Source organism: Panthera pardus, unplaced genomic scaffold (assembly GCF_024362965.1).
Source record: "Panthera pardus isolate Hobbes unplaced genomic scaffold, ASM2436296v1 HiC_scaffold_17, whole genome shotgun sequence".
Taxonomy (NCBI): Eukaryota; Metazoa; Chordata; class Mammalia; order Carnivora; family Felidae; genus Panthera; species Panthera pardus.
The window spans coordinates 54,482,829-54,508,067 of record NW_026526732.1 but is presented as its reverse complement, the minus strand read 5'-3'; the positions used below and the strand labels follow the sequence as shown (position 1 = coordinate 54,508,067).

The window sequence follows — 25,239 nt, the reverse complement described above, 5'->3', positions numbered from 1 at the left end:
GCTCTCTCTCTGCCCCTCCCTGACTGGCACTATCTCTCTCTCAAAAATAAATGAACATTAAAAAAAATGTTTTTAAAGAAAGTGCCATTCACAGGCACTGGAAGTTAGGACTTGAACATGTATCTTTTTGGAAGACACAACAGATGAACATTATTTTTTATAGTCATGTATTTTAGTGTACAGCAATAAAAAAATTTAATTAGCCCATTGAACTATGATTTCACTGACACAATATCATTGCTTGAGGTTACTAACAGCTAAAGTTAAAAGAAATGAACCTGTTAAAGGAATCTCTTGAGTGAACACTTCTACAGTTGTCATATGGTTGTACAAAAATTGTGAAGGTGGTGTATTAACACTGGAATGCACTGAGTTAGTTAGTCCAACCTCTCTTTTCAAGCTGGGTGGTAAATAAGGAAAATAAATGAGCCTCTTATTTAAAAGCTTCCTGCAAGAGATTTTACAATCTCCCTCAGAGTGAGGTCATTGTACGACAAATCTCATTGGCTAAAATTTCTTCCTTACATCTAACCCCAATTTCTCTTGCTTTAGTTTGCAACGCTGTGGATGGAACTAGAATGTAGTATGCTAAGCAAAATAAGTCAGTCAGAGAAAGATAAATATCATATGATTTCACTCATATGTGGAATTTAAGAAACCAAACAGATGAACATGGAAGAAGGGAAGGAAAAATAAGATAAAAACAGAAAGGGAGGAAACCATGAGGGACTCTTAAATGCAGAGAACAAATGAGGGTTGCTGAAGGCATGTTGGGTGGGGGGCATGGGCTAAATGGGCGTTGGGCATTAAGGAGGTCAGTCGTTGGGATGAGCACTGGGTGTTATATGGAAGCGATGAATCACTAAATTCTATTCCTGAAATCATTATTACACTATACATTAACTAACTTGGATTTAAATAAAATTTTTAAAAATGGGGGAAAAAAGATGGCTGCCAGATCCCAGCCTTTATAACTCTCAACAATAGCCAAATTATGGAAAGAGCCTAAATGTCCATCAACTGATGAATGGATAAAGAAATTGTGGTTTATATACACAATGGAATACTACGTGGCAATGAGAAAGAATGAAATATAGCCCTTTGTGGCAACATGGATGGAACTGGAGAGTGTTATGCTAAGTGAAATAAGCCATACAGAGAAAGACAGATACCATATGTTTTCGCTCTTATGTGGATCCTGAGAAACTTAACAGGAACCCATTGGGGAGGGGAAGAAAAAAAAAAAAAAAAAGAGAGGTTAGAGTGGGAGAGAGCCAAAGCATAAGAGACTCTTAAAAAATGAGAACAAACTGAGGGCTGATGGGGGGTGGGAGGGAGGGGAGGGTGGGTGATGGGTATCGAGGAGGGCACCTTTTGGGATGAGCACCAGGTGTTGTATGGAAACCAATTTGACAATAAATTTCATATATTCAAAAAAAAAGATACTAGCCTTTATACTATTCAAAACTACAAAGTCATCAACATACAGGTAGATGAATTATAGGTATGCAGAACTTTTAGTAGCTTAAGAATTTCATAGTGTGACACATGGACTGTTACCTAAAACCATTATTTAAAGTTCCTAAGAAGAAGGACCAAACCCATACTTGAGGAGAGAAGTGCACTTCTCAAGCGGTTTGGTGGCTGACTGGTGAGTGAACACCAGATGGGGCCAGCAGTCCTGAGATTGTCAGGCACGAGTGCCCTGCGCGGTTCCAACTCCTGTACAAACTCGCAGCAAACCACAGGGCTGACAGGGTTAAGACGTTCGTGGTCTTTCTCTCCCTGATTTTTAGAAAATCACTTCTCATGTGAAATGAGCTTGTCACCCTGGCACCTCTCATTAAACAGGAGGATCCAACCCGGCCTCTGTTTAAGGCCATTTAATCTCTGTGGAGAATCTGAGCTCAGCAGAGTGAGGCAAATGAGAGGCGTCTCTTGTACTTTTCTTTATAACCTCCCTGCCTCTATCCAGGAGACAAAGGATGCCGCCTGTAAAATCACTAAAACTTTCCTCCAGAGAAAGGAACAATCTGCTCTTGTACTATCACATGAGCAAGCTTAAATAGAAAGCAAATGCACCGATGGCACAAAGAGGCTACCACATTTTCAGGGTTTAAAGTCTTAGGAATTTTCAGGAGAGCCTGGTGTTCCTTTTTCACCATTGCCAAACTGTTGGAGAACTACGTTTTCCCCCAGCCTCTGTACATGCAGCCTGCCCACCAGGGAGGCCAAAGAACACTCTAGAAGAGTTCCAACCCATTCAAGCCTCCAGGGATACCCACTTGCTTCTGAATCTGAGCTGTGTCTAAACCTCCCCTTTTGGGAAACAAACTTTAGGGTCAGGAGTGCGTGGACATCTCCCACCCCCCTCACCTCTGCAGAGGCTTCCAGGTCACCCACCCAGTGCAACCCACTCCTGTTGCAGTCCTGGAGGGTCAGGCAAGAGCACCTAGGATGTAGAGAACATCCAAAGAGAAGCAGGAAGAGACAGAGGGACAGGAAGAAGAAAGCCGATAGAGAGCGAGAGAAAGAGAAAGTCCCAAAGCAGAGAGTTGCACAGAGAGGAAAAGAGGGCCCACGTGTCTAAAAGTACAGACCCTTCTGATGGAGTTTTAGTTCAGGCTGGTGTTGACCCTTTGTCATTTGGGACACAAGACCTAACTGCTCCCAGTTAAGTGAACTTGGACTGTTTATTTTATTAAAACACTTAAACTGGCACTTTACTTGGAGTTTCCAACCAAATGAAGCCCTGAAAAGCATCAATACCACCATCTGCAGAATATTTCTCAAATAATACCTAATCATGCCATAATAACCCCCAAATTCCAGAGTCTTAGAAACTATTCACTTTCATTACAAACAGTTGTCCCCACCCGCTCTCTCACATGTGTGTGTGCGCGCACACACACACTCACCCTCCACTCCCCACCCTATTTCCCCACATCAGGCATAACTCCCCAGTTAAAGGGACAGCTGCACACAGTGATCCTTTTCTATAATCATCACCGCCACCTTCCCCCGCCCCGACCGGCAGCCACCGCCTTTCTCCAGGATCGATTGCCAGCCGGCCTGCCCCGTCCAGCAGGCCGCACAACCCTGCCCAGGCTGGCAAGAAAGTCAAACCACTGGGTCAGTGTCCAGAGCGTTCCATGTGTGAACAGCTTGGCTCGGCTGCTTGAAGAGAAGGGAGCTCAGCAGATCCCAGCTCTGAAACCCAGATCAGAAAAGGAAGCTGCACCATGGCCCCCATATGCTGCCATTGGAAAAGCTGGGGGATCACTATTACCCGGCGCTTAACCAGGTGCCACCACCTAGAGAGCACAGCCAGTAAGCTCTGGAATGCAGAGAAAGACATGCAAGGGGAGAAGCCGAAAGAGGAAGGGGGCAAGAGGGAGAAGACCCCCGGAAACAGTAGCAGGTCCCCAGCAGAGCTGCACCCTGCTGAGAGCCCCAACAGGGGGCCATTGTTTCCTACCTCAGGTGCTGACGGTGTCTGCCACCAGGCAGCCTCAGCCTCACTCCTCTCCAGCACCACGGGCACCCAGCACTGCTCCGGGAGGCAGAGAGGACTTCTAAGGACTCCTAGGTGGTGGCAGAAACCAGCAGATTTCCTCTCTGCCCTCGGGCTGCCTTTCTCTGAGGCTCGAGTGGAGGTTTGCAGACTTTCTTTTCTCAGCCTCAGTCCCGCCCTTGTTCTTGCTCAGATAAGCTCATCACGTTTTCCCTCAGGGCCCTCTGTGGCCTCCTGTCCCAGCCTTCCCGGTTCAAAGGGCACCAGGCCACACCACCTACGAGGCTTAGCATTTCATTCGCTTCAATTAAATTTTCCATTAACTTGGTCTCTGGCCAGTATAGATTTTTCCCTTTAAGCTTGCCTCTAAGTTCAGATCACTCAGCCCTCAGAATCAACCTTATGACTCCCCTCTGGTCCATTTAAGCACATTTATATTTTTTCTCCCCTAATGAGATGCACAGAAACCAACCATAATTTTAATGCCTGACACCTGAACTGTAGTCCTCTCAAATGTTTCTGGTTTGCCTAAGACTTTGTGCTAAGCCTCTGGGTTGATTTCCTCCTGTGGAAATTTTGCCCAAAGGCAATTTTGCCCAACGCTAGCCATTTGGGATAATGAATGCTCTTCCAGTCTTAAGAGGAAAGCAGGTTCTATAATCACTCTCTATATGGTCTTGCACATTTGCCCTGCCTCTACCCGAAGTTCTTGTGGGAACTCCTAAGAGGTGAGGGAGGGTGATGAGAGGGGGACACCTTCCACAGTCATGTTCTTTTTCCTCAACAGCCACACACTTTCTGGTCTTTCTAGAACTTCAAGGAAATTAAAAGGGGTCCTCAATCAGGAAAACGTTGGAGTCACCAGAATAGAGGACATCTCCGAAGCTTTGGTTCTAAATGTATATCCTGACTTTTAGGAGGGCTCATGATACTTTGCATTCCTCATGCTGGTATAAAGCAAGCTGCCATGTTGTGAGATGCTCTGTGGAGAGGCCTATATGGCAAGAAACCAACAACTCATAGGAAACTGAATCCTGCCAACAGCCACACGAATAAGCTAGGAAGTGGATCCTTTCCTAGTTCGGGATGGAGGCCGGTATGAGACCCAGAGCCAGGGGACCCAGTTAAGCTGCCCCTGAACTGCTGACTCACAGAAACTGAGATAATAAATGTTATTTGAAGCCACTAACTTTTGGGGGTAATTTGTCACTAGCAATAGATAACTAATACACATGAGAAAAGGCCATTTGTTTCATTTCCCTTGACTCTGCATATCCAGGTTGGAAATTATAATTATTAATTCAGTAGCAGCTAGGATGTATCTGCTATAGAATACCTATTCAATTCTCTGCAAGGAAGTTTATGGGATTTTTTTAGCAAAGGGTTTGTATTGCTTGTGTATGAGACCCAGAAACTACCCACTAATAGGAGAGAGTTCATAAAGTTTACCTTTATATAACAACTTAATTGGAACACTCATTCATTTAACAATAAGTATTGAATACTTATCTTGTGCTTCCTCAGTATCTACAGGTCTCAGAAGAGAACCTAAGCCTTGCAATGCAAAGAGAGTCACTAAATCACTGAACATTGAAAAAAATCTATTTTAAATTCTACAAAACCCAGGCCTTTCTCGAGAGGTTGTATTTTTCCCTTTTAGTTCAATGTTTGTTGTTGTCTGTTTGTTTGTGTGTGAGATTTTATTTTTTTAAGTAATCTCTACACCCAACATGGGGCTTGAACTTACAACCCTGAGATCAAGAGTCACACACTCTACCAACTGAGCCAACCCAGCGCCCCTAAGTAAATGCTTTAAAATATGTACAGATATTATAAATTAATGAATGATATAACTAGAAACACAATAAATAACTTTTCCTACATGAATCATATTATACCCAGGGGCAGAACTAAAGTTAGGAATCCCACGCTGGCAAATGTTCCCCCTTTCATGCTGTAGGAGCTGTGGCTGGGCTTCTCCCAGACCTGTCCATCTGAAAATACAGGAAAGGCCTTTGTATTTGCCGTAGACCTTAGGGACATTCCTCTTTTACCCTTTCCATCAAAACTTTCTCAGAGGATTCTTAACACATGAGCTTGATACTGATCCTTTGTTCTCCTCCCAAATGACCCTCTTTCCAACACTTGGCTTGAGAACAGGACAGCTCATTTTGTTCACACGATCCCTGGCTGTAGCAGGGTGAGCATAGCTCTGAGATATTCCAGTCACTGGCCTACACTGGGAGACAAGCGGCTGCAGGGGGATCTGGAGTAACACTTCTTCCTTCTTTTTTTTTTTTTTCTCCACCATTCCACATATTATTTAAAATACCAGGTCAAACGATGCCAAATGTGTGGTGGAACAGACCACTGTGTGTGGGTTTTGTGAAATGAAAGAGCTCTCCCAGAGTCTGGAATGATGGGCTCTGCCTGTCCTGGGGATGTCACCTAGCAAGGGTGTACCCAGAGCACAAGGACAAGGATGAAACACTCCTTGGGGCCAAGACAGGAAATCCAGAAGGAGAAAAGAGAATTGATCTTCTTGGAGTACAGCTTCTGCCTAGATTTTGTTAAATGGGGGTTGGGGTTTGTTTTGTTCTTTTATATCTTTGGTAGACAAAATGACACAGGTGTACCACAAGCCACTTGTGAACATCCATTTTGTGCCATCAGCCGTCTGAGTCAAGAAACAGGACGTACACCCTACTGGCAAGTGTTGGGTAATAGGGCCCTACTGACAACTGGCTTGAGAGAAAAGCAAAGGGACAGGGAAAAGAAAACCTGGGCTCCATTCCCTCCCCACTGCTGCCTTTCTGTGTGGCTCTGAACAATTGGCCTGACTCTGTGGGCCTCGGTGCATCACCATTGGGGAAGCTCACTAAATGTTTGCTGACTGCCTAAATGGATGTTTCCATGTAATGGAATTCATGCCACTTGATAAACTCTATTTCCTTCTAGAAATAAACAATCTTTTGGAAAGATAGTTATTCCCTGTATACTCATTTTCTGTAGATCATATTAGATGAATTTGTACTTCAACAAGGAAGCAGATTTGATTTCTAAAGGCTGGGTACATAGGTTCAACCATAACGGAGCACATTGGGAAGGTCTGTCATTCCAGTAGTTTTCTGGTGCCTGGCTCAAAGACCACCAGCCAAGGAAGAAAACATTACGCTTCGAGAACAAATGTCCTTCCTCCTCTCCTACCCCCTACCATCTGTGTATCAAAAAAGCTACTCAACCAAAAGTAAACAGTTTGTTCCCATCATGTTAAAACTTCAAAAGGCAGGAAACCAATCACTAAATTAGATCTTGCAGGAGAGTTCAGTTATCGCATTTGCGGTTTCCAGAGATCTCCCCAACCCTTGGTGAGCAATTTGTTCTGTTGCGTTGCATAGAATTTAAGTCAGTAAATATTTGCTGCAGACCCGTTACACGTCGGGCTCGGCCGGGTACTACGCGGCCCCGCCCCCAAGGCTACCCGGCAGGGAGATGAGATCTGGACCCAGATTCTTGCAGTATGGGGCAGCATTACGTGTCATTGAGGATGTATAAACAAGAGTCGGGGAGAACAGACGGACATCTTCTGGGATTCGGAGAAGCTTAAAGGGCAACAGGGACCCTGCTGCAGAAGATGGCCAGGCCACACTGAGGAATTTGCTGTCGTCATTCTTTGCTTTCTTTCAACCTTCTCACCAGTGCAGCAAACCTCCTCTTTCTCACCCAGACTGCACACCTACCACCTCACCTAACCACTCTGCCCTCCCCCCATCTCCTCTCCACCCCATGGACACCTCCACAGGACATGGGATCATCCTCAGTGACAACACTTACATAGTGTCCTAGCGCACATAGACTCATTTTACTGCAAACCTGAACTAAATTTCCCTAGGTGAGCAGAACTCTGCCAGCCCACACTTTATCACTCAGAGTGTGGTCCCCAGCCAGCAGCAGCCCCAATACCCGGCACCTGTTAGATATGCGGACTCCCAGGCCCCACGCCAGTCCTGCTGAGGCCAGAATCTGCATTTTAACAAGATGCCAGGTGGTTCGGGAGCACATTCAAGTTTGGAAAACACTGGCTTGAGTTTATTTATAATTGAGACCTTTTCTTTTCAACATTCGAAGGTACAGTAAATTTCCCTGTGATCATCACATGACTTCTGACAGAACCGCAAATGTTATCAAATCCATGTTTCTGCCTCCATTCTTGCAAAGCACCAGTGAGCTGGTCTTCCTAAAATGCACACCACATTTGGCTGTCGATTAATAGAATTGAAGGGAAATGACTGATGTTCCTGATTTCCAGCCAAGAACTCTACCTTCTGGCCTGGATTCAGGCAGCTGAGGAGGTCTGAAGTCTGGTTTGCCCCAGACACAGAAGAAAGATCACAGAAGAAAGTTTATATTCCAAAGGCCTGAGGAAGAGATTTGAAAGATGCCCTCTCTCTGTTCTAACATGAACCCCTCTGCCTTGGGATCCACCTCGGCGGGGGGGCGGAGGACCCTCACTGGGACTCCTGGGGCACCTTGACCTCATGCTGCCCAGAGCTAGCCTCTGCCACCTCCAGCTGTGACATCTTGCTCCTACTTCTCTGGGTTGCCAGAGTTACCTCTAATGGCCTAATAAGTGGGCATCTGCACTTGTCACCAATAACGGGGAGATCACTACCGCTCAAGCAGTCCCTTCTACTTCTATGACTTTTCAAAGTTCCCTACGAATATCAACCCCACCTGACTCCTAAAGGAGCTATCTTGTGAGAGTTCTACCTGGCTCTTCAGCTGCCAAGTTGTCTACCTGGGAGAGTATTCCTTAAATCCACACTTCCCAGACTTTAATGTGTCTTCAAGCCACCCGGGATCTGTTGTTAAAGAGTGTGGGAGGGCCTCTGAGCTCTTGCCTTTCTCAGGTGATGAGGATGCTTCTGACCAGAGTTTGAGAGGCAAGACCTTAGGTTTAATTAAATCTATCACCAGAACCACAGAGAACAAACCCACATGACCTGCTGCTGTATACTGGAACAGAAAATCATGTCTTCCTCCAAATCATCCTTTTTTTGGGGGGGGGCACAAACTTTGTTTCTTTGATAGTTTCTTACGTGTCACAGCTTTGTATTTTCTTATTGTCTCATCAAGTGTCTTCTGGAAATGCTCTGAGTGTGGACAAGTGTGTGGCACCAAGCCTGATAGACCATCGCTTTAATTGAACAACATCGGGGTGGAGAACAACCTGGTTCAAATGAGCTCAAGATTGCAATATTGTTTTGGAATGATGTTGGTCCCCCAGATGGATATGGAACCTAAAGTCAACAAAGACTTCCGTCCTTTCCTTCTCACACGTGCCCCTCTTGCCACAAAAGTGGGAAAGTGAGTATAAGCCAGTTCCTCATCTGAAGCAATAATAACTTGATATGTTACCCTTTTAGGGAAATTTGAAAGGACAATCCTAAAGAGGCAATGTCTTAATCTAAAGGCAAACTCTCTAATGGTGTCATTTTAGGTTCCACGGCAGACTGGTGGAAAAGACATGTGGCAAGGGGGCTGCTTAGAGTATACTATGACGTGGCTGCTTCTTCCACTTTCCTTGAGACTCCCAGACACATGAAGCACACTGCACTTGGTTTTGCAACACCTAGGGCATGAGAAACAACTTCCACAAGGTTGGTTGATTTGGGAGCCATTCATTTTTCAAATCAGCATGCTCTAGGGAAAGGCTCATGAAGACAATTCAAGTTATTACTTCCAAAGCCAGGCCAGCTAGGAAGAAAAGGAGCTTTCAGGGAGAAATAACTGTAGCTACACTGCTCCAGGGAAAAGACTAAACCGTCCTCCAGTATGGTGAGCTTGGAAGGGGAGATAATATGGTAGAAACCAAGGCAAGAGTTTCCTCAATAATTACTTAAGGAAGGCTAGAAGGGGGCTCCTCGGACAGGATGTTAAAATGAAACCATTTTAGTTTCAGTCTGGGCTGAGGCTGTAAGACAACAGATACCCCAAAGTAGTGTGAAGTGTACAGATCTTGAAAAAAAAATAAAAGGTGGAAAGCCAGCTTTGTACCTACAGATGACCACCTACATCACGTCTGCAAAAGAAATATAGAGGTTGAGAAACAGGTTGACTAGAAGATGAATCATGGAGACAACTGTCCAGTGTGCTCCCAAGGGCTTCAATGTGGCCATGTGAATAGCTTGATATCTGTCCCTGGAGTTGAGAGACACAATGGATTATTGTTTGATTCCCATGGGAAATCCAAAAGTCTGGCTACGTTGATCAGAGGACAAAGCAGAGGTGCCTGCAGGGTTCAGCCTGCCCAGTTTGTCTGGGTAAAGGATCATGTGTAGTGTTTGTCAGGACCATATGTGGGCCATCAGAAGAGAGATCTAAAGTCAGATCATCTTAGGACTGCAGGACTGTGTGGTGGCACAACAGGGCCTCTGCAGAAAGAAGCTAGAGATGTGTTTCCTATAGATTTGGGGGTGTGGAAGGAATTATAAGTGACCAGCCAGAGAAGAGTTGTATTTATTTGTTCATGTCATGGAAAGTGCAAGTGAGAGATGGTAGGATCACCAACATGCCCATGTAAGAGCCCACAGGATGAAGAATCAGCTTCAAACACCTGCAAATTAGGGTGTATGATGCCAACTCACTACAGGATTAGTCAAGTAAAAACTCTCCTACCCCTTACCTCACTTCTGTCCCCTACTCTGGTCATGAAGGATTCAAAATCATTATTACCTAAATATAGGAGGGGGCAAAAACACAAGGTTAAGTGTGAGGTGGAGAGAAGCCAACTGGCCTGAAGCAGATCTGAACTGGGAATGGGAAATAGTTATATCTTTGAGTGAAATTTAAATTTTGTTCTTACTCTGACCTAGATATACTAATTGTTGACTAGAGAATGCTTTGCTACCTGAAAGGAGCAAGAAAAGTCATAAGATTTGTCCAAAATTTCATCCATGGACGGGAAAGAAGTGGTCCCACAGGATACATTTAAAGGAGAATGGGAGACACGAATTATGTGGCTTTATAATTATATCCTATGGGTCATTGATTGTTCAATGTAACAGTGATTCAAGGGGTTTGCAAAGTGAAATCAGACCATTCTGCTATTCTCTTTGCAAGGTTCACTAGAAGATACATTAGCTTTAGGATATGTTCCTGAGTCAGCTAAGGCTGACAGGAGAGGCCAGATTCACACTGTAAGAACTAGAAGGAGCATTGTGCACGAGCAATACTTCCTTTAGGAAATGGAGGCCCAGAAAGAAGAAAACATTTTCCCAAGCTTGCCCACATAGAGACATCACAAACAAACAAAGCAAAACCAAAAAACAACAAGTGTATATAGTACCTGCTAACATAGACTATATTTAATTAGATACCTTTATTTGTAAAGGCCAAATTTCTTACTGATCCCAGATCTTAGAGACATTAATGTAAAATTGTAAACAAGGTTCTTGACAGTATCTGAAAAAAAATATATGCTAAGAATCTAAGTTTATCCTTCCCTGCTGTCCTCTTAGGCTTACCATATAGCCACTCTTATTATAAGCATCTTTTTTTTTAAGCATCTAAGCCTACCTGTGAACACATACCTGCAAATGTATTCACTTTTCATTACAAATACTGGTCACTCAATACCTCAATACTTCAAAAACTTCCTGAACCTTGTGTATTTGCCTTATCACAAGACAAGGTCTCCCATGGTTGTTGGAACATAAGAAGGTTCAGCAAATGTTTATAGAATGACATAATGACTAGATTCCAGTTTCACTGACTATGTGTTCTTTATATATCAACAATACCGCTTCCTGAGAAAGAAAAAAGGCAACATTTCTGCTAATCCTTGGGAACCTAGAATCCAGAACCTAGAGTCATGTTTAACTTTCTGCAAATCCATAACTCAGGGCTGCTAAGCAGAGAAGGAAAACCTTCTATGGGTATCTTGAGCAGACAATGTTGTGACAGCTTTGGCAGTGTGGCCCCTGTGTGCCCTTGGTGACCTTCCCACTAGCTTTCCTATGCTGAGCTACTCTGCAACAAAAGGCACTCAGCCCCTGGCTCACTTTCCATCCTGTGACGAGAGAGAGACTCTGACTCTTAGTGAAAAACATATTTGATTCGTGGCCTGGTCAAATCCCTGCAGTAATAGACACTCTGTTTATTGACATGGGTGGGTATCTGAGGCCCCCAAGCAAGACCAACGTAATCTGTTTCCTTATCCCTAGTTTCTTCAGGATTTATTAGTTCCTTACTGTGATAGTCTTTCAACTACTCAACAATGATGCATAAGTGCCCAAGAGTCTTAATTAGAAGAGAGTGAAGAAAATCACTCATTATATGTGATGTGGTCTCATCCAGATTCTAATAACATAAGCCTAAATGCTATAGCATCAGCTCTCAGTAGCTAGAGTGATCTCTTCCCACTGCAACCTGGGTGAGGACTGTCGAGGTACCTTCCGTCTTGGCCATTCCTGACTGCTCCCTGGGATGGACGGTTGGCAGAGAGGCCGCCTGTGGGCCTCCAGCAAGAAAGCTCCCAGGAGCTCGTGGGAGGGCAGGGACACCTGGGACCACCTGCAGGCACAGGAAACACAGAAGGACAAAGCCTACCTGACTCCATTCTGCCTTCCTTCTTCTCCTGGGTTTCCTCAGAGCCACTGGAGCCCCTGGGGAAGGGCTGGTGGCTGAAGAGGTCATCACACAGAAGGCTTCGGCACAGCTTGGCGAGGAAACGGAGGACGTACCCGATGCTATTCACCACAGGCAGGCTCCGCAGGTGCTGTTTCCCATCGAAGGATGCCGACACTGAAATGCCACAGAGACAGCAACTCAGAGCGGGGCATGAGAAAGCCACAAGTCCCTGGAAGGAGGTTTTTGTTTTTTCAGTTGTGTTCTGTTTTTAACTAAGCTTTATTCAGATTTCACCTGCGTTTTCACTTCATGTCCTGCGTCTGTTCCAGGACCTCATCCAGGAGACCATGCTGGGTTTAGTTGTCACGTCTCCTTGGTCTCCTCTGGTTTGTGACTTGTTCTCAGACTTACCTTGTTTTGCATAACCTTGACAGTCTTGAAGAGTACCAGTCAGATATTTTGTAAAATGTCCCTCAATTTGGGTTTGTCTGATTTTTTTTTTTTCATGATGTGACTGGGGTTAAGGTTTTTGGAGAAGAAGTGAAGTGTCCCTCTCCTGTTATCAGATCAAGGGTACATGATGTTCCCACGACATCACTGGGATGTCAGCTTTTATCACTTGGCCAGATAGCGTTTGCTGCATTTCTCTACTGTATTTTCCATATTCCATTCCTTGGAAACAAGTCACAAGTTCCTGCCCACACTCAAGGGTGGTAGAAGGATTAAGCTCTACCTCTCAAAGAGGGGAGAGTCTCTGTATTATTTGGAATTCTTCTGAAAGAAAGAACCGTCCATTGTCCTCCATTTATTCCTTCATTCCTTCATTTATTCAATCATTTACTAATATCAGTATAGACTTAATGTATTTATTTTGTACTGTGGGTTATCCAATATTATGTTATTTATTTTGTTGCTTAAATTTTGTCTTTGGGACTTTTAGTGTCCTGTGTCCCTATGACATGCCCTCATTTTTTTTTTTTTTTTTAGCAACTCTTTGGTTACTGATACTTTAATATGCCTCAGTTTCATCTTGCATTTTCCCTGCCCCTGCCCTAATTTCAGCCATTTCTCCAACATCCTTGGTTCCTTGTTATTGAAGAGTGATATTTAGAAACTAAGATTTGGGCACTGGATATGCTCGTTGATAGATAGGTCTAGATCTAGATAGATAGATAGATCCAAATAAACCTGAGTTCATGTTGAGGTCTTTAGCTCTAATCCAGCATCACAGAGTTTAGGGTTCTTTCTACCTTTCTCGGGGAGGACTCTTTAAAAAGAAGAATAATCTCTCCATAATGATTCTAGACCACATTCAATTTCTACAGGGTTACCAGAATTTAGAAGAAACATGTTTCTTCCAGCATACCCCTGTCTGTAATCGTCCTCACAGCCCTCTCTTGCCCCATGAAGCTTGCATACCAGCTCCAGTGTGAGGAACACAGAAGGAGACCCTAGGAGGACATACTGCCCCCACCCATGTCTCCGCCATTCATTGTTAACACCAAGAGATTTTTTACATTTTATCTCCCAAAGACTGGCACATAACAGGGGCTGGGCAGGGACAAAACCAGAGGTAGTTTTGATTTCAGAACTAACACGAAACAAAACATTTTAATTAGAAGCCAAAAGAATCCATTTTTTGTGTGTATAAGCTCTTTATAGTTTGACAAGAACATTCGTATCCATCATTCTATCCTATGAGGACAGTAGACAAGAGGTTATTATCCCAAGTTACAGATAAGGAGACTGAGAAGAGGGTGAAGAGCAGTTTTTCCAACTCATGTGGCCTCTAGGTGGCCCTTGACTGTCATGTTAATACTCCAAGTGACTCTGCTTGGGAGAGCTGGCAAAGCACTACCAACAGGCCCACGAAGGGGTTCACCCCGGCAACTCAGACACTCTGGAAATTCCCCCTTAGTGTGAGTGTCACTGTTTGCCTCCAATATTTCAGAAGAGTAAGTGTGATGGAAACTGAACCCATAGCAGGAGAGTCTGAGTCATCAGGCCTAATCCAAAAATCAAGGTGCATACATTCCCAGAGGTGCCTGGAAGGACCACCTCATCGAAGCAGCCATGGCATTTATGAGACCATGAGGCCTACCCCTCTGGGATAGCATGGCTCGGGCAGGGCATGCAATACTGCTCCCTTAGCCCTTGAGCTGGCCCAAGGCCCGCCCATGGCAGTCTGGTTCCTTCAGCCCAATGTGCCAGCATCAATGTCACCATTTTCTGTGTTGTGCCATGGGAATGTTTAGAAAGCAGTGCCCTAAGGGTGAGGTGGAAAGTGGGAGAGTCTATTTATCCTTGGGCCCCTCTCACAGCTTGCTGAGCTTCCATATTTGCCCTCAGTAACATGAAGGACCCCCTTGCTGCTCTGGCACCTCAAGGAGGCAGCATGAAGAGTCCCTGGTGCTACTGCATTCTCCAAGACACCAAGACTGAGTGCTCAGCTCTGGACTTCCTGGGAATCCCTCAGCCAAGGGAAAGTTGGCAGGGCTCTTCCCGGGCTTGTGTTGTGCCAGGCACTGCAGAACCTGCTCCCCAGTGCCAAGGCCCCTGAGGCCACAGAAGGGCTGAGCAGGAGAGCAGGGAAAATGGGCTAAGTTCTCCCAGCTTAGGGGGAGGGGCCATGAAAAACTCAGTGGGATGGAATTCGCTGAAGAGGGTGGGCACACAGTACAGGAAGAATTTTCTCTTAGCACTGTGTCTGTGTCTTGAGTCCTGGTATTCAGCAAAGAAAAGGACAAGGCTCTAAACCTCAGAGGGAGCCCAGGTTTGAGAACCTGGCTCTCAGAAAAATACCACAATGGCCAGTGGGATCTCAGAAGGCTGACAATAAGACTCTCCTCCTACCCTCTCTTGATGCAGTACTTCTTCCTCTTGTCTCTGCTTGCCTCTGCCAAAGTTTCTTAAAAGTCACTCTGGGTCAGCCACATGCACTGGACTTTGCCAAGTTCTATTTTAGTCAGTTACCAGCAAGTCAGACCCCCCTTCCTGCCCAGAGGGAGCTCCAGAAGGTGGGCAGAACCAATCACAGCTGGGGAAACTGGTTAGACAACCTCCTCACCTCCAAGCCCTGGGGATCTCAAGTTAAATAAAATGTCCCTGCTTGGGTTCTTCCTGACACAGCGATATTAGATGCCCCTCTCCCCTGACCTACTCTTGGCCAGCAGGGTCATCTGCACCACCCCGTTGCTGGAGAGTCTTTACCTATTCCCTGGTGATACAGAGGACATGGCCTTGAGGCTGGGCCAAAGAAGACACCATGCTGTACCCTTGGAGTCAAGACATTTGCAAAGGGGTGGTGCTCTGAGGCTTAAGGGCAGGTGGTAATAATGATTGTTTAGAGACTTGGGTAAGGCAGAAAGAGCCTCTACAGCCAAACATATGAAGAGGGCAGCACTCCCAACTCTGCCTCTCACCTTAGGTGACAACTGCCACTCCCTCTGGAAGCTGTTGGGGCAGGGATGAACCTGGAGGATGGTGGTAACAATGGGAAAAGGGATTGACCCTGAAGGGCTTTTACAAAAAACAACTCACCCTATAAGAGGGGCTTGAGACCATGAGCTTCCCCACTGCCCTGCATGGTGATATGTACCATGAAGAAGGAATGAGGCAGAGCAAGGAAGAATAGATAGTGACATGGGCTGATATTTTAGACCAAGTGTTCAGAAAAGGTCTCCTGGATAAGGCAGTAATTGAGTAGAACCCTGAAGGAAGTCCAGGAGCAAGTCAAGCATGGACAGCTGGGGTAAGAACATTCCAGAAAGAACAGCAGGTGCAAAGACCCTGAGGCAGGAGCATGGTTGGAGGATAACAGGGGGAACAGCAAGGAGGCCAGCAAGGCTGCAGCAGAGTGAGGACGCAAGAGAAGTGACCAGGAGATCAAAGAGGTAGCCAGGACCAGTTCACGTAGGGTCTCTGGGTCGTCATAAGGACATGGGCTTTTTCTTGGAGTGACATGAAAGCCATTGAGGGTGCAAAGCAGAGGAGGGGCACGCTATGGCTTCGATTTTTAAAGAACAAGAGTAGCTGCTGTAAGTGGTGAACCATGGCTGGCTTCTGGATATATTTTGAAGCTAGAGCAATAGGATTTACCGATGAGCTGGAAGCGGGGGGTGGGTGAGAGAAAAGTTAAAGGTGAGGATTCTTACTGAAGTCTGGAAGCATCTTCTCCTCAAGCCCAGAGAGAGGCCGTCAGCACACAAGCTAACCTAAGGCCCCTGGAGCCCAGTGGATGGAAGATAGACCCTGGCCACAGCCACTGTCCCCCAAGCCTGAATATGACCTCTTCCATCTTCAGAGAGACACCAACGTCCTTTCTCATACAATGTGCCCCCGGGCCTTACCTGATACCATCTCACCACCATAGCCTTGTTTGACCAGGGAGAAGACAAGCTTCTGCTGGTGGGCACAGTCAATGCACGCTTGCACGGCCTGCTGCAAGACTGCCGACGGCCTCTCAGGCCCGAAGTGCTCAGGGAGCTGCTGCACCTTCCTCCTCTCCAGGTATGGCCCTGCGTTGGCTTGCTTGTTGATGTAGAGGCAGACTGTGGAAACAGAGCCATGAAGCCCTCAGCATCAGGGGGATCAGGCCAGGCGGCTGCTCCTGTGTGCATGGAAGATGCCTCAGCCATGCCACCTTGGCCCTCACCTTGGGAAAAGCTGAGAAGAACAAAAGTGGGACTGATTCTTCCCAATGTAAGAAGGAAAAGGGGGAAAAGAGCCAATCACTCCCAACTGCCAGAGGCTTGCTCTCAAGAGAACCTCTTGGTTGGGATCAGATAGACAGGTTGGTCCCCTGTGATGTACTCGAATCTGAATTGCAGACAATAATGGAGACCCATGTGAACCATGTGTATAAATGTGTTTCCATACTGAAAATGCACACACCAAAATCTTCCCTTCTCCTCCAAAGGAGCTGTTAAGCTTACATGTAATGTTTGCCAATTTTGTTGTTGTTGTTGTTAACCTTCAGTGAATCAGAAAATTAAGACACGGCTGCTTATCCAAAGACTATATATTCAGTGAAGTTTTAAAGAGAGTGCTATTTATAATCTCAGAGATTTTAAATACTCAGCTGCCCGTTTAGGGAAGCCCAACCAATGGTCCCCACACTTTTAAAGTAATATACCCCATCAGTAAACAAATTTGGAGCACATGCCCCAAAAAGTGTTTTTTTTTTATAGGTTATATACATTCTTGACTATTTTAATATATTGCATGCATTTTAAAACATAACCAAGAAATAGAAAATTTTTAAGTAAATATTAATAGTAGGTGTCATAGTTTCTTCCCCATGTTAACAACTCCTTGGCTGTCTCCACCCTCATCCCAGGATATGAGGAACTTACTTTGGGGGCTATTAGTGCAAAGCAGTGTTGAAAAGGGACATTAAGGGGACAACAATAGGATTTGGAAAGGATGAAACAGTAACAACAAAGGTGAAGAAAGTTTTTATTGAGCATCTACTCTATTCCAGGCACTTTGGGCACTTTATCTTGTTTGATTCTCAAGATGGGCCTGAGAGTGGGGTATGATTACTTCTTTACTAATGAAGGAACCAAAGCTTAAAGGGTTGGATCGCTGTTCTAAAGTCCAAAGTGTAATCAGTGGTACAACAGGGACTCAAGACTTTCTGATGTCAAGGCCTGTGCTCTTTCTGCTCCGCCAGGCTGCCTTCCCTTGAACTCATCCCAGATGATTAAGGATATCTAATCAATAAGGGAACTTCATGCCAGGCACTGTGCTAGATGGGCCCTATGGAGAAAATGGTGAACTAGACTCACACAGTCCCTGGCTTCCCAGAGCTTTGGGCCCAGCTGGGGAGGCAGAGCTACTCAGAGCTCCACAGGAAGCCGTGTGGGACCACGGCTTCGAGAGAGACACTAGGGAAGTGCTAGGAGGGCCCATCCTGGGGACCCTGGCAGGAGTCAGCGAAGGTTTTCTGGAGCAAGATATGCCTGAACTGAGATACAAGGGAGGAGTAGGGTGACCAGCAGGAAGGTCATTCCAGATAGAAGGAAGGCAATATGCTGAAATCTTATGGGGTAGGGGTGGGGGGGGGGAGCACTTCTAGGGACTGAAAGGAGAGCAATGAACCACAGGGTTCCATCAGCCAAATTAAGTTTGATTTTTACCTAAAAGCAATGGGAGGGAATTGAATGGATTTAAGTGGGACAGGAGTAGGGATGGCTTGTGATGAGGACAGTTTATGTGTGTGTGAGAGAGAGACGCCATCCTGCTGCTGGTACTTTCATGATGGAACTCTTTGTTGATGGACACCCCATGAGAAAGACTGGACTGAGCTCTACGCTGACTGGATTGGAGCCACCAGGTGGGGTTAAGAGAGGTTAGGGTCCTTAGGGGATCTGGAAGTACAAACACAGAGATGGAAACTCTTCAAGGTGGGCAGGATCACTCTCGGTGGAAAGTAAACCTGGCTCTGAAAATGAAACACCAGGCCACCACACCACTCTTTCTAGTCCCACCCCAAGGCAACCAGCTGAACCTGAGATGCATTGAAAACCAAGTTTCAAGTAATCCTACCTGTGAGACACTTAAACTAATATTCTCAGAGAAATCTGGTTGTCCTGCCTGCCAGCTAACACACTAAATCCTTCATCAGAGCTATCCCAGTGGCAGCTCTCCAGTTCACAAAGTAACTGCTAGATGGCTGGCTGACCATCACAGCCTTAGAGGTCATTCGGCTGACATACCTGTGAGAGCCTGTGGGGCGGCCAAGCTGGGTATGGTGGCTGCATCCTGAGGGATGGAGCTGAGGTCGGGCTCCGGTGTGCTCCGTGGAGGCGAGAGGGCTAAAGGAGTCATAAGAACCCGAGACTTGAGCTGCAAGACAGAGACCACTTAGTCAAGGAAAATCTGGAAATGCTCCCTACACTTGCCCCAAATTTTTCGTGGATGTCAATTAACCACTGCTACTCTATCATGTTTCCATGCCTTTTTATTGTGCAGCTAAGGAAGTTCAGATTCAAGTTCATGTTCAAGATTCATGTTTGGGGTCACACTCAGAGGTCAGCTCTGCACCCCACCCTTATACTGGAGTCACCCAGGAAATGATTGTGTCAGGCAGTGAGTGTGGGAACACAAGAGGTAGGAACCGTTGAAGCGTGTAAGCTCTCTGAGTGCAGGGCGCAGGGTAGAGAATTCCCAGCCTGCAAATACCTAGAATTCTGTGGTCAGGGCTTTCCCAACAGCCACCCCGAGACTGACCCTGAATCCCTCCTCAGTCTCTGCTAAGCTTTCTACTCTCAAAGATCACTGGATCCTGCTGGAAAAGAGAGCAGAAGACATTCCTCCAAGGGGCTTACATACTGCTCAGTGTTTATTTCCTGCAGTGGAGACTGTCAAGGGCGGCCCGAGTGTGGATATGACTGTATTGTCGGGTAGTGAGAAGCCGCTGCCTTGAAGGTCTCATTTGAAATCACAAATGAGGAATTGAAATTTACTGTTATGAAATAAGATGGAGATGACTGGTTGGTTGATTATGTCAATGCCAACAAGTCACTCTCTGTACCAAGATTTGACAGAAAATCTTCTAATCCTCACTCTCCACCAAAAAAATAATGAATATTTCAGTCACTTCACCTCTTCACCACTGACCTGTGTCTGTTCTCTACTATAGACCAATTAAATCAATCTCTGGGGTGAGACCAAGGCATCAGGAGTTGTAACATGTACTCAGATGATTCCAATACATAGTTAAGGTTGGGGGCCACTGCTCCACTGCCTTTCAACTTTAAGGTTCAGTCCCCTGGAGGGTCCTATTAAAATGTGGATGGATTCTGATTCAGGAAGTCTGGGGTAGGGCCTAAGGTTCTGCATTTCCCAGGCAGTTCTGATGCTGCTGGTCTGCGGACCACACTTTGAGTAGCAAGGGTGTGTATTTTGTTGTAAATATATATGCCGACCCCACCCATATCCTAACTTGCTTCCTGGACTTTTAGGATAGAATAATAATGACAGTCTTGAAAAAACAGTATTCCTACTGCTAATTATGCACTCATTCTACATTTATTCATGTATTCACTCAACAAATATGTATTGAGTGTCTATTGCAAGCCAGACACTCTTCTAGTTACTAGGGATACAACAGGGAACAAATCAGACAAACATCTTTGCCCTCATGGAACTGACATTCTGTTGGGGGTAAATAGACAACAAATGGAATAAAGTACATGATATAGTATATTAGAAGGTGATAATAGCTGGAGGTAAAAATAAAGAGAAAAAGGGAATAGAGTGTAATTGAGTTATACTTTAGATTAAAATCTTATTTATTTTTTTAAATGTTTATTTTTGAGAGAGAGAGAGTGCGCACAGGTAGGGGAGGGGCAGAGAGAGGGACAGAAAGAATACCAGGCAGGCTTTGTGCTGTGCTGACAGCGTGGGATCTTATCCCACAACAATGGGATCGTGACCTGGGCTGAAATCGAGAGTTGGATGCCCAACCAACTGAGGAAATCAGACACCCCTAGACTGAAGTTTTAAAATAGGGTGGTTAAGGCACTTCTTGGGTGACATTGCCCAAAGATTCCAGGGAGATGAGGGAGCAAGTCATACCAGTGTCCATGGGAAGAATATTCCAGTGAGTGAGAATATCAAGTGCCAAGGTCCCGAAACAAAAGCATGCCTGGAGGGTTTGTGCAACATAGGGAAGCAATAGTGAGACTGGAAAGGTGAAACCACAGGGCTTTGCAGGACACTGTAAGTTCTTTGACTTACTCTGAGCTCCTTTTTATTTTATTATTTTATTTTATTTTATTTTATTTCATTTTATTATTGTGCTTTATTGTATTTTATTGTATTTCATTTTATTGTATTTTATTGTATTTTTTGAGACACAGAGAGAAAGCATGTATGCACGTGCGCTGGGGAGGGGCAGAGGCAGAGAGAGAATCCCAAGCAGGCTCTGTGCTCAGTGCATAGCCCAACATGGGCTCAGTCTCACAACTGCAAGATCATGACCTGAGCCAAAATCGAGAATCGGACACTTAATAGGCTGAGCCATCCAGGTGCCGCTACCCTGAGCTCTTTAAAGCAGAGAAACTACAGGATCTAAACTAACATTTTAACAATTTGACTACTGTTTTGAGGAGAGATAAAAGGGACAAAAGCGGGAGGCCACTAATCAAGAGTAGATGAGAGATGACGGTAGATTGGATTAGGTTAATAGCAGTGGAGGAGATGAGAAGTAGACAGACTCTGCATAGATTTTCAAGGTAGAACCAGCAGGACTTACTGACACACTGACTGTGGTGTGTGTGAGAGAGAAAGGAGTCAAAGATGACTCCAAGGTTTGGGCTAGGAAGGCTGTAGATAGAATAACAGGTTTGGGGGATGGGGGGACAGACTAGGGAAGACCAGAGGCTGGTTTTGGACGTGTCAAGTTTATGATGCATACATGCCAATAGAGATGTTAAGTAGGCAGGTGCATGTACTAGAGTATGGAATTCTGGGGGAAAGTCTAAAGGGAGATTTAATTTGAGAATCATCAATATAGAGTTGACATTTAAGGCCATGATAATGAGTGAGATCATCAGAGAATAACATGGAAGGAGTGTATAGATGGAGAAGAGAAAAATCTAAGCACTGAGCCTTGCAAAACTGCAATATGAAAAGTCTTGGAAAGATGAGGAGGAACCAGCAAGACAAACCAGGAAAGGGGCGCCTGGGTGGTTCAGTTGGTTAAGCAGCCAACTTCAACTCAGGTCACGATAATCTCATGGTCTGTGAGTTCAAGCCCTGCATCAGGCTCTGTGCTGATAGCTCAGAGCCTGGAGCCTGCTTCAGATTCTGTGTCTCCCTCTCTCTCTGCCCCTCCTCTGCTCATGTTCTCTTTCTCTCTGTCTCTCAAAAAATGAACATAAACGTTAAAAATTTTTTAATTTTTTAAATGTTTTACTTATTTTGAGAGAGAGAAAGAGAGAATGAGTGGGTGAGGGGCAGAGAGAGAGGGAGACACAGAATCTAAAGAAGCCTCCAGGCTCTGAGCTGTCAGCACAGAGCCCGACACGGGGTTTGAACTCACGAACCACGAGATCATGACTTGAGCTGAAGTCAGATGCTTAACCAGCTGAGCTACCCAGGCACCCCCCAAAAAATTAAAAAACAAACAAACAAACAAACAAACAAACAGGAAAGACATCCAGTGGGGCGGAAAGACAATTGGGAGAGTATGGCCTTGTGGGAGCCAAATGTAAAAAGTGTTTCACAAAGGAGAGGGTGATCAGTCATGTCAAAAGCTCTGGTCCGACAAGGAAGACTAGAAGTGGCCCTTAGATGTGCAACTTCTCAGCAAGAGAGGTGGTTGTACAGTGGGTGGGATGAGAACCTGATTAGAATTAGCTCAAGAAATAATGGGAGGAGAAGCATTGGGATCAGGAGGTAAAGTCAACTCTTTCAAGGAGGCCTGTCTGAAAGGGGAGCCGAAAATTAGCAGTAGCAAGAAAGACAAGTCAGATCAAATGGTTCACATCCATTAGGATAGCTACTATCAAAAACAAATAAAAATAAAAGATAAAAAGTAGTGGCAAGGATGTGTAGAAATCAGAACACTTGGTGGTAATGTAAAATGGAGCAGTATAGTAGTTCCTCAAGAAATTTAAAATAGAATTACCCAGCAATTCAATTTCTGGGTCTATATCCAAAAGAATTGAAAACCAGGAGGTATTTGATACTCATGCTCATAGCAGCGCTATTCACAACAGTCCACGAGGAAGCAACTATAAATGTCCGTTGACAGATGAATGGGTAAACAACAGGTCGTACATCCACACAAGGGGATATTATTCAGCCTTGAAAGGGAAGAAAATTTTGGCACATGCTACAATATGCATGAGACTTGAGGAAATTTGCTAAGTGAAATAAGCCAGTCACAAAAGACAAATATTGCATGTTTCCACTTATATAAGATGCCTAGAATAGTCCAATGCATTGAAACAGAAAGTAGAATAGTGCTTTCGAGGGGCTGGAGGGAGGAGGGAATGGGGAGTTGTTGTTTAACAGGTACAGTGTTTTGGTTTTGCAAGGTGAAGTTCTGGAAATTGAATGCACAACAATGTGAATACACTGAACACTAGAACTGTACATTTAGAAATGGTTGTGATGAGGGGCGCCTGGGTGGCTCAGTCGGTTGAGTGTCCGACTTCGGCTCAGGTCACGATCTCACGATTCGTGGGTTTGAGCCCCACATCGGGCTCTGAGCTGTCAGAGTCTGGAGCCTGTTGGGGATTCTGTCTCCCCCTCTTTCTGCCCCTCCCCCGCTGGCACTCTGTCTCTGTCTCTCTCTCTCTCTCTCTCAAAAATAAATAAACATTAAAAATTTTTTAAAAAGAAATGGTTATGAGGGTAAATTTTATGCTGTGTGTCTTTTACCACAATTAAAACGTTTTTAAAAATCTTTTAAGGTTTTTGGTATTTGAGATGGGAGAAACATGTATTAAGACTGATGGAAATAATCCAGTCAAGAGGGAAGAAAGGATGATACGAGGGCGTGCGTGCAGAGCTACTAGCTTCAGGACTCTGAGTAGGTGAGAGGGGATGAGATTTAGTGAATGGAGGCGGGTGCGTGGGAGGGGGATGGCAAGGCCTGAGAGAGAAACACGGACCTTTCATCTATTTTATTGCAAGGCAGAATATAACGGCCTCGATCTGGGGTGGGTGGATGTGGAGGTGGGAGCTTACAAAAGGTCTCTTCTGATGGCTACTAGTTTCTCAGTGAGGCTGGAAGCTTGAGTGTGAGGACAGAGGAGAGCGTGTTAATGAACTAGGAGGGTAGGAGAAGTGGGGGCACAGGGTGTGGCTGCTGAGCAACGTGGAAGGCACAGTGGGATGTGTGGACATGAATTTAAGTTCATTAAAATGAACTTAAAAGGAGACCAGTCAAAAGTGAGCACACTGGCTACACGGGGCTGTATGGGTGCAGCATCTGGGGCTCTTGCGAGAGACTGTGTTCATCAGAAGCTATAATTAACAACAGAGACTTCACCATATTCTGCATTTAGCATTTGAAAAATTAAAGGGCCCATCACGTAGCAATACACTGCTAAATACTATAAAAACAATCTGAAAGAAACCTTAGTGGTGGGAGGGAGCAGACCAGAAACCTGCTGTGACTGACTTCAGCATGGTTCCCTCACCTACTAAGTGGGACAGGGTTACAGTTACGCTGCCTGTTCTCCCAGATTATGCACAAAGTGTCCCTTTGACAGTCTTTCGAGGAATGATATACTGCCCTGCATGCCTTGTGATGGAGAGGCTGGTGGTGGCAGTGCCCAAGGACTGTGGATAGCAGACTCTGGAAGGGCCTGGTTACATCCTCCTTTACAGGCTGAAAGCCCTCCAACCAACATACAGATAATGATGTTGGTGGGGAAAAGGCAAGATTTGGCAGGTTGTCGTTTTTTCGCCTGTGGTCTTAAAGTAAATCACACAAAGATCCTCATGATCCTTCCCTAGAAAGATGATGATAGTGTCGATGGTGACGATGGTGAGGACGGTGAGGACAGGGAGGACGGAGAGGATGGGGAGGATGGTGATGGTGGTGAAGAAAGTGATGGCAGCTAAGACTTGGGTTGCCAGACACTGTTTACTGTTCATGTAAGCACCATGACTTGCTGTGTTAATATTTATTACAAAAGGATCTGTTCATTGAACCCACCTCCAATGAAGTAATACAATTATAGCTGGTTGTTACCTCTGTCTGTCATTTCTGCCCAGATAAAGCAATTCAAGAAATTAGAAAAAGTCAGGTGGTTGCAGGGCCAACTTTCTGAATTCATCCAACATCTAAAACAACAGTGGGACTTTTGAATAAAGAAGAAAAACTCATGCAACTGTGGGTGGTAAACGACTTTTAAAAAATTCTCATCAGTAGGGATACCTTTGAGTTAGCATTCTGAAATTTCTTTCTCATTGTCTAACATAAAGGGGGAAAAAAAACATTCCTAAATGGGAGTCACATATGATTTTAGAGGGCTCCTAAGATAGAAATGAGCTCAGTGACTAGGAATGTCCTTTGGTGTGATGTGGGGCCTATTCTGCCAGTGCCTCTCCCATGTGGAATGGGGAGC

General features: G+C 45.1%; 1 protein-coding gene across 6 annotated transcripts in view; it reads right to left on the bottom strand.

Annotated features, from left to right (window-relative positions):
• Nucleotides 1-25,239, bottom strand: part of SCML4 (Scm polycomb group protein like 4) — a 124,961-nt gene that overhangs the window by 30,119 nt on the left and 69,603 nt on the right. For all 6 annotated transcript variants that reach the window (XR_002078248.2, XR_008422931.1, XR_002078247.2 and 3 more), the window contains 3 exons: nt 18,865-18,994; nt 16,495-16,695; nt 12,125-12,319 (listed from right to left, as the gene is read on the bottom strand). Coding sequence is in view for 3 of the 6 variants with exons in the window: in XM_053904603.1 (XP_053760578.1) it covers nt 12,125-12,319; nt 16,495-16,695; nt 18,865-18,994 (526 nt within the window). In the remaining 3 variants the exon portion in view is untranslated. The remainder of the gene's footprint in view (nt 1-12,124; nt 12,320-16,494; nt 16,696-18,864; nt 18,995-25,239) is intronic.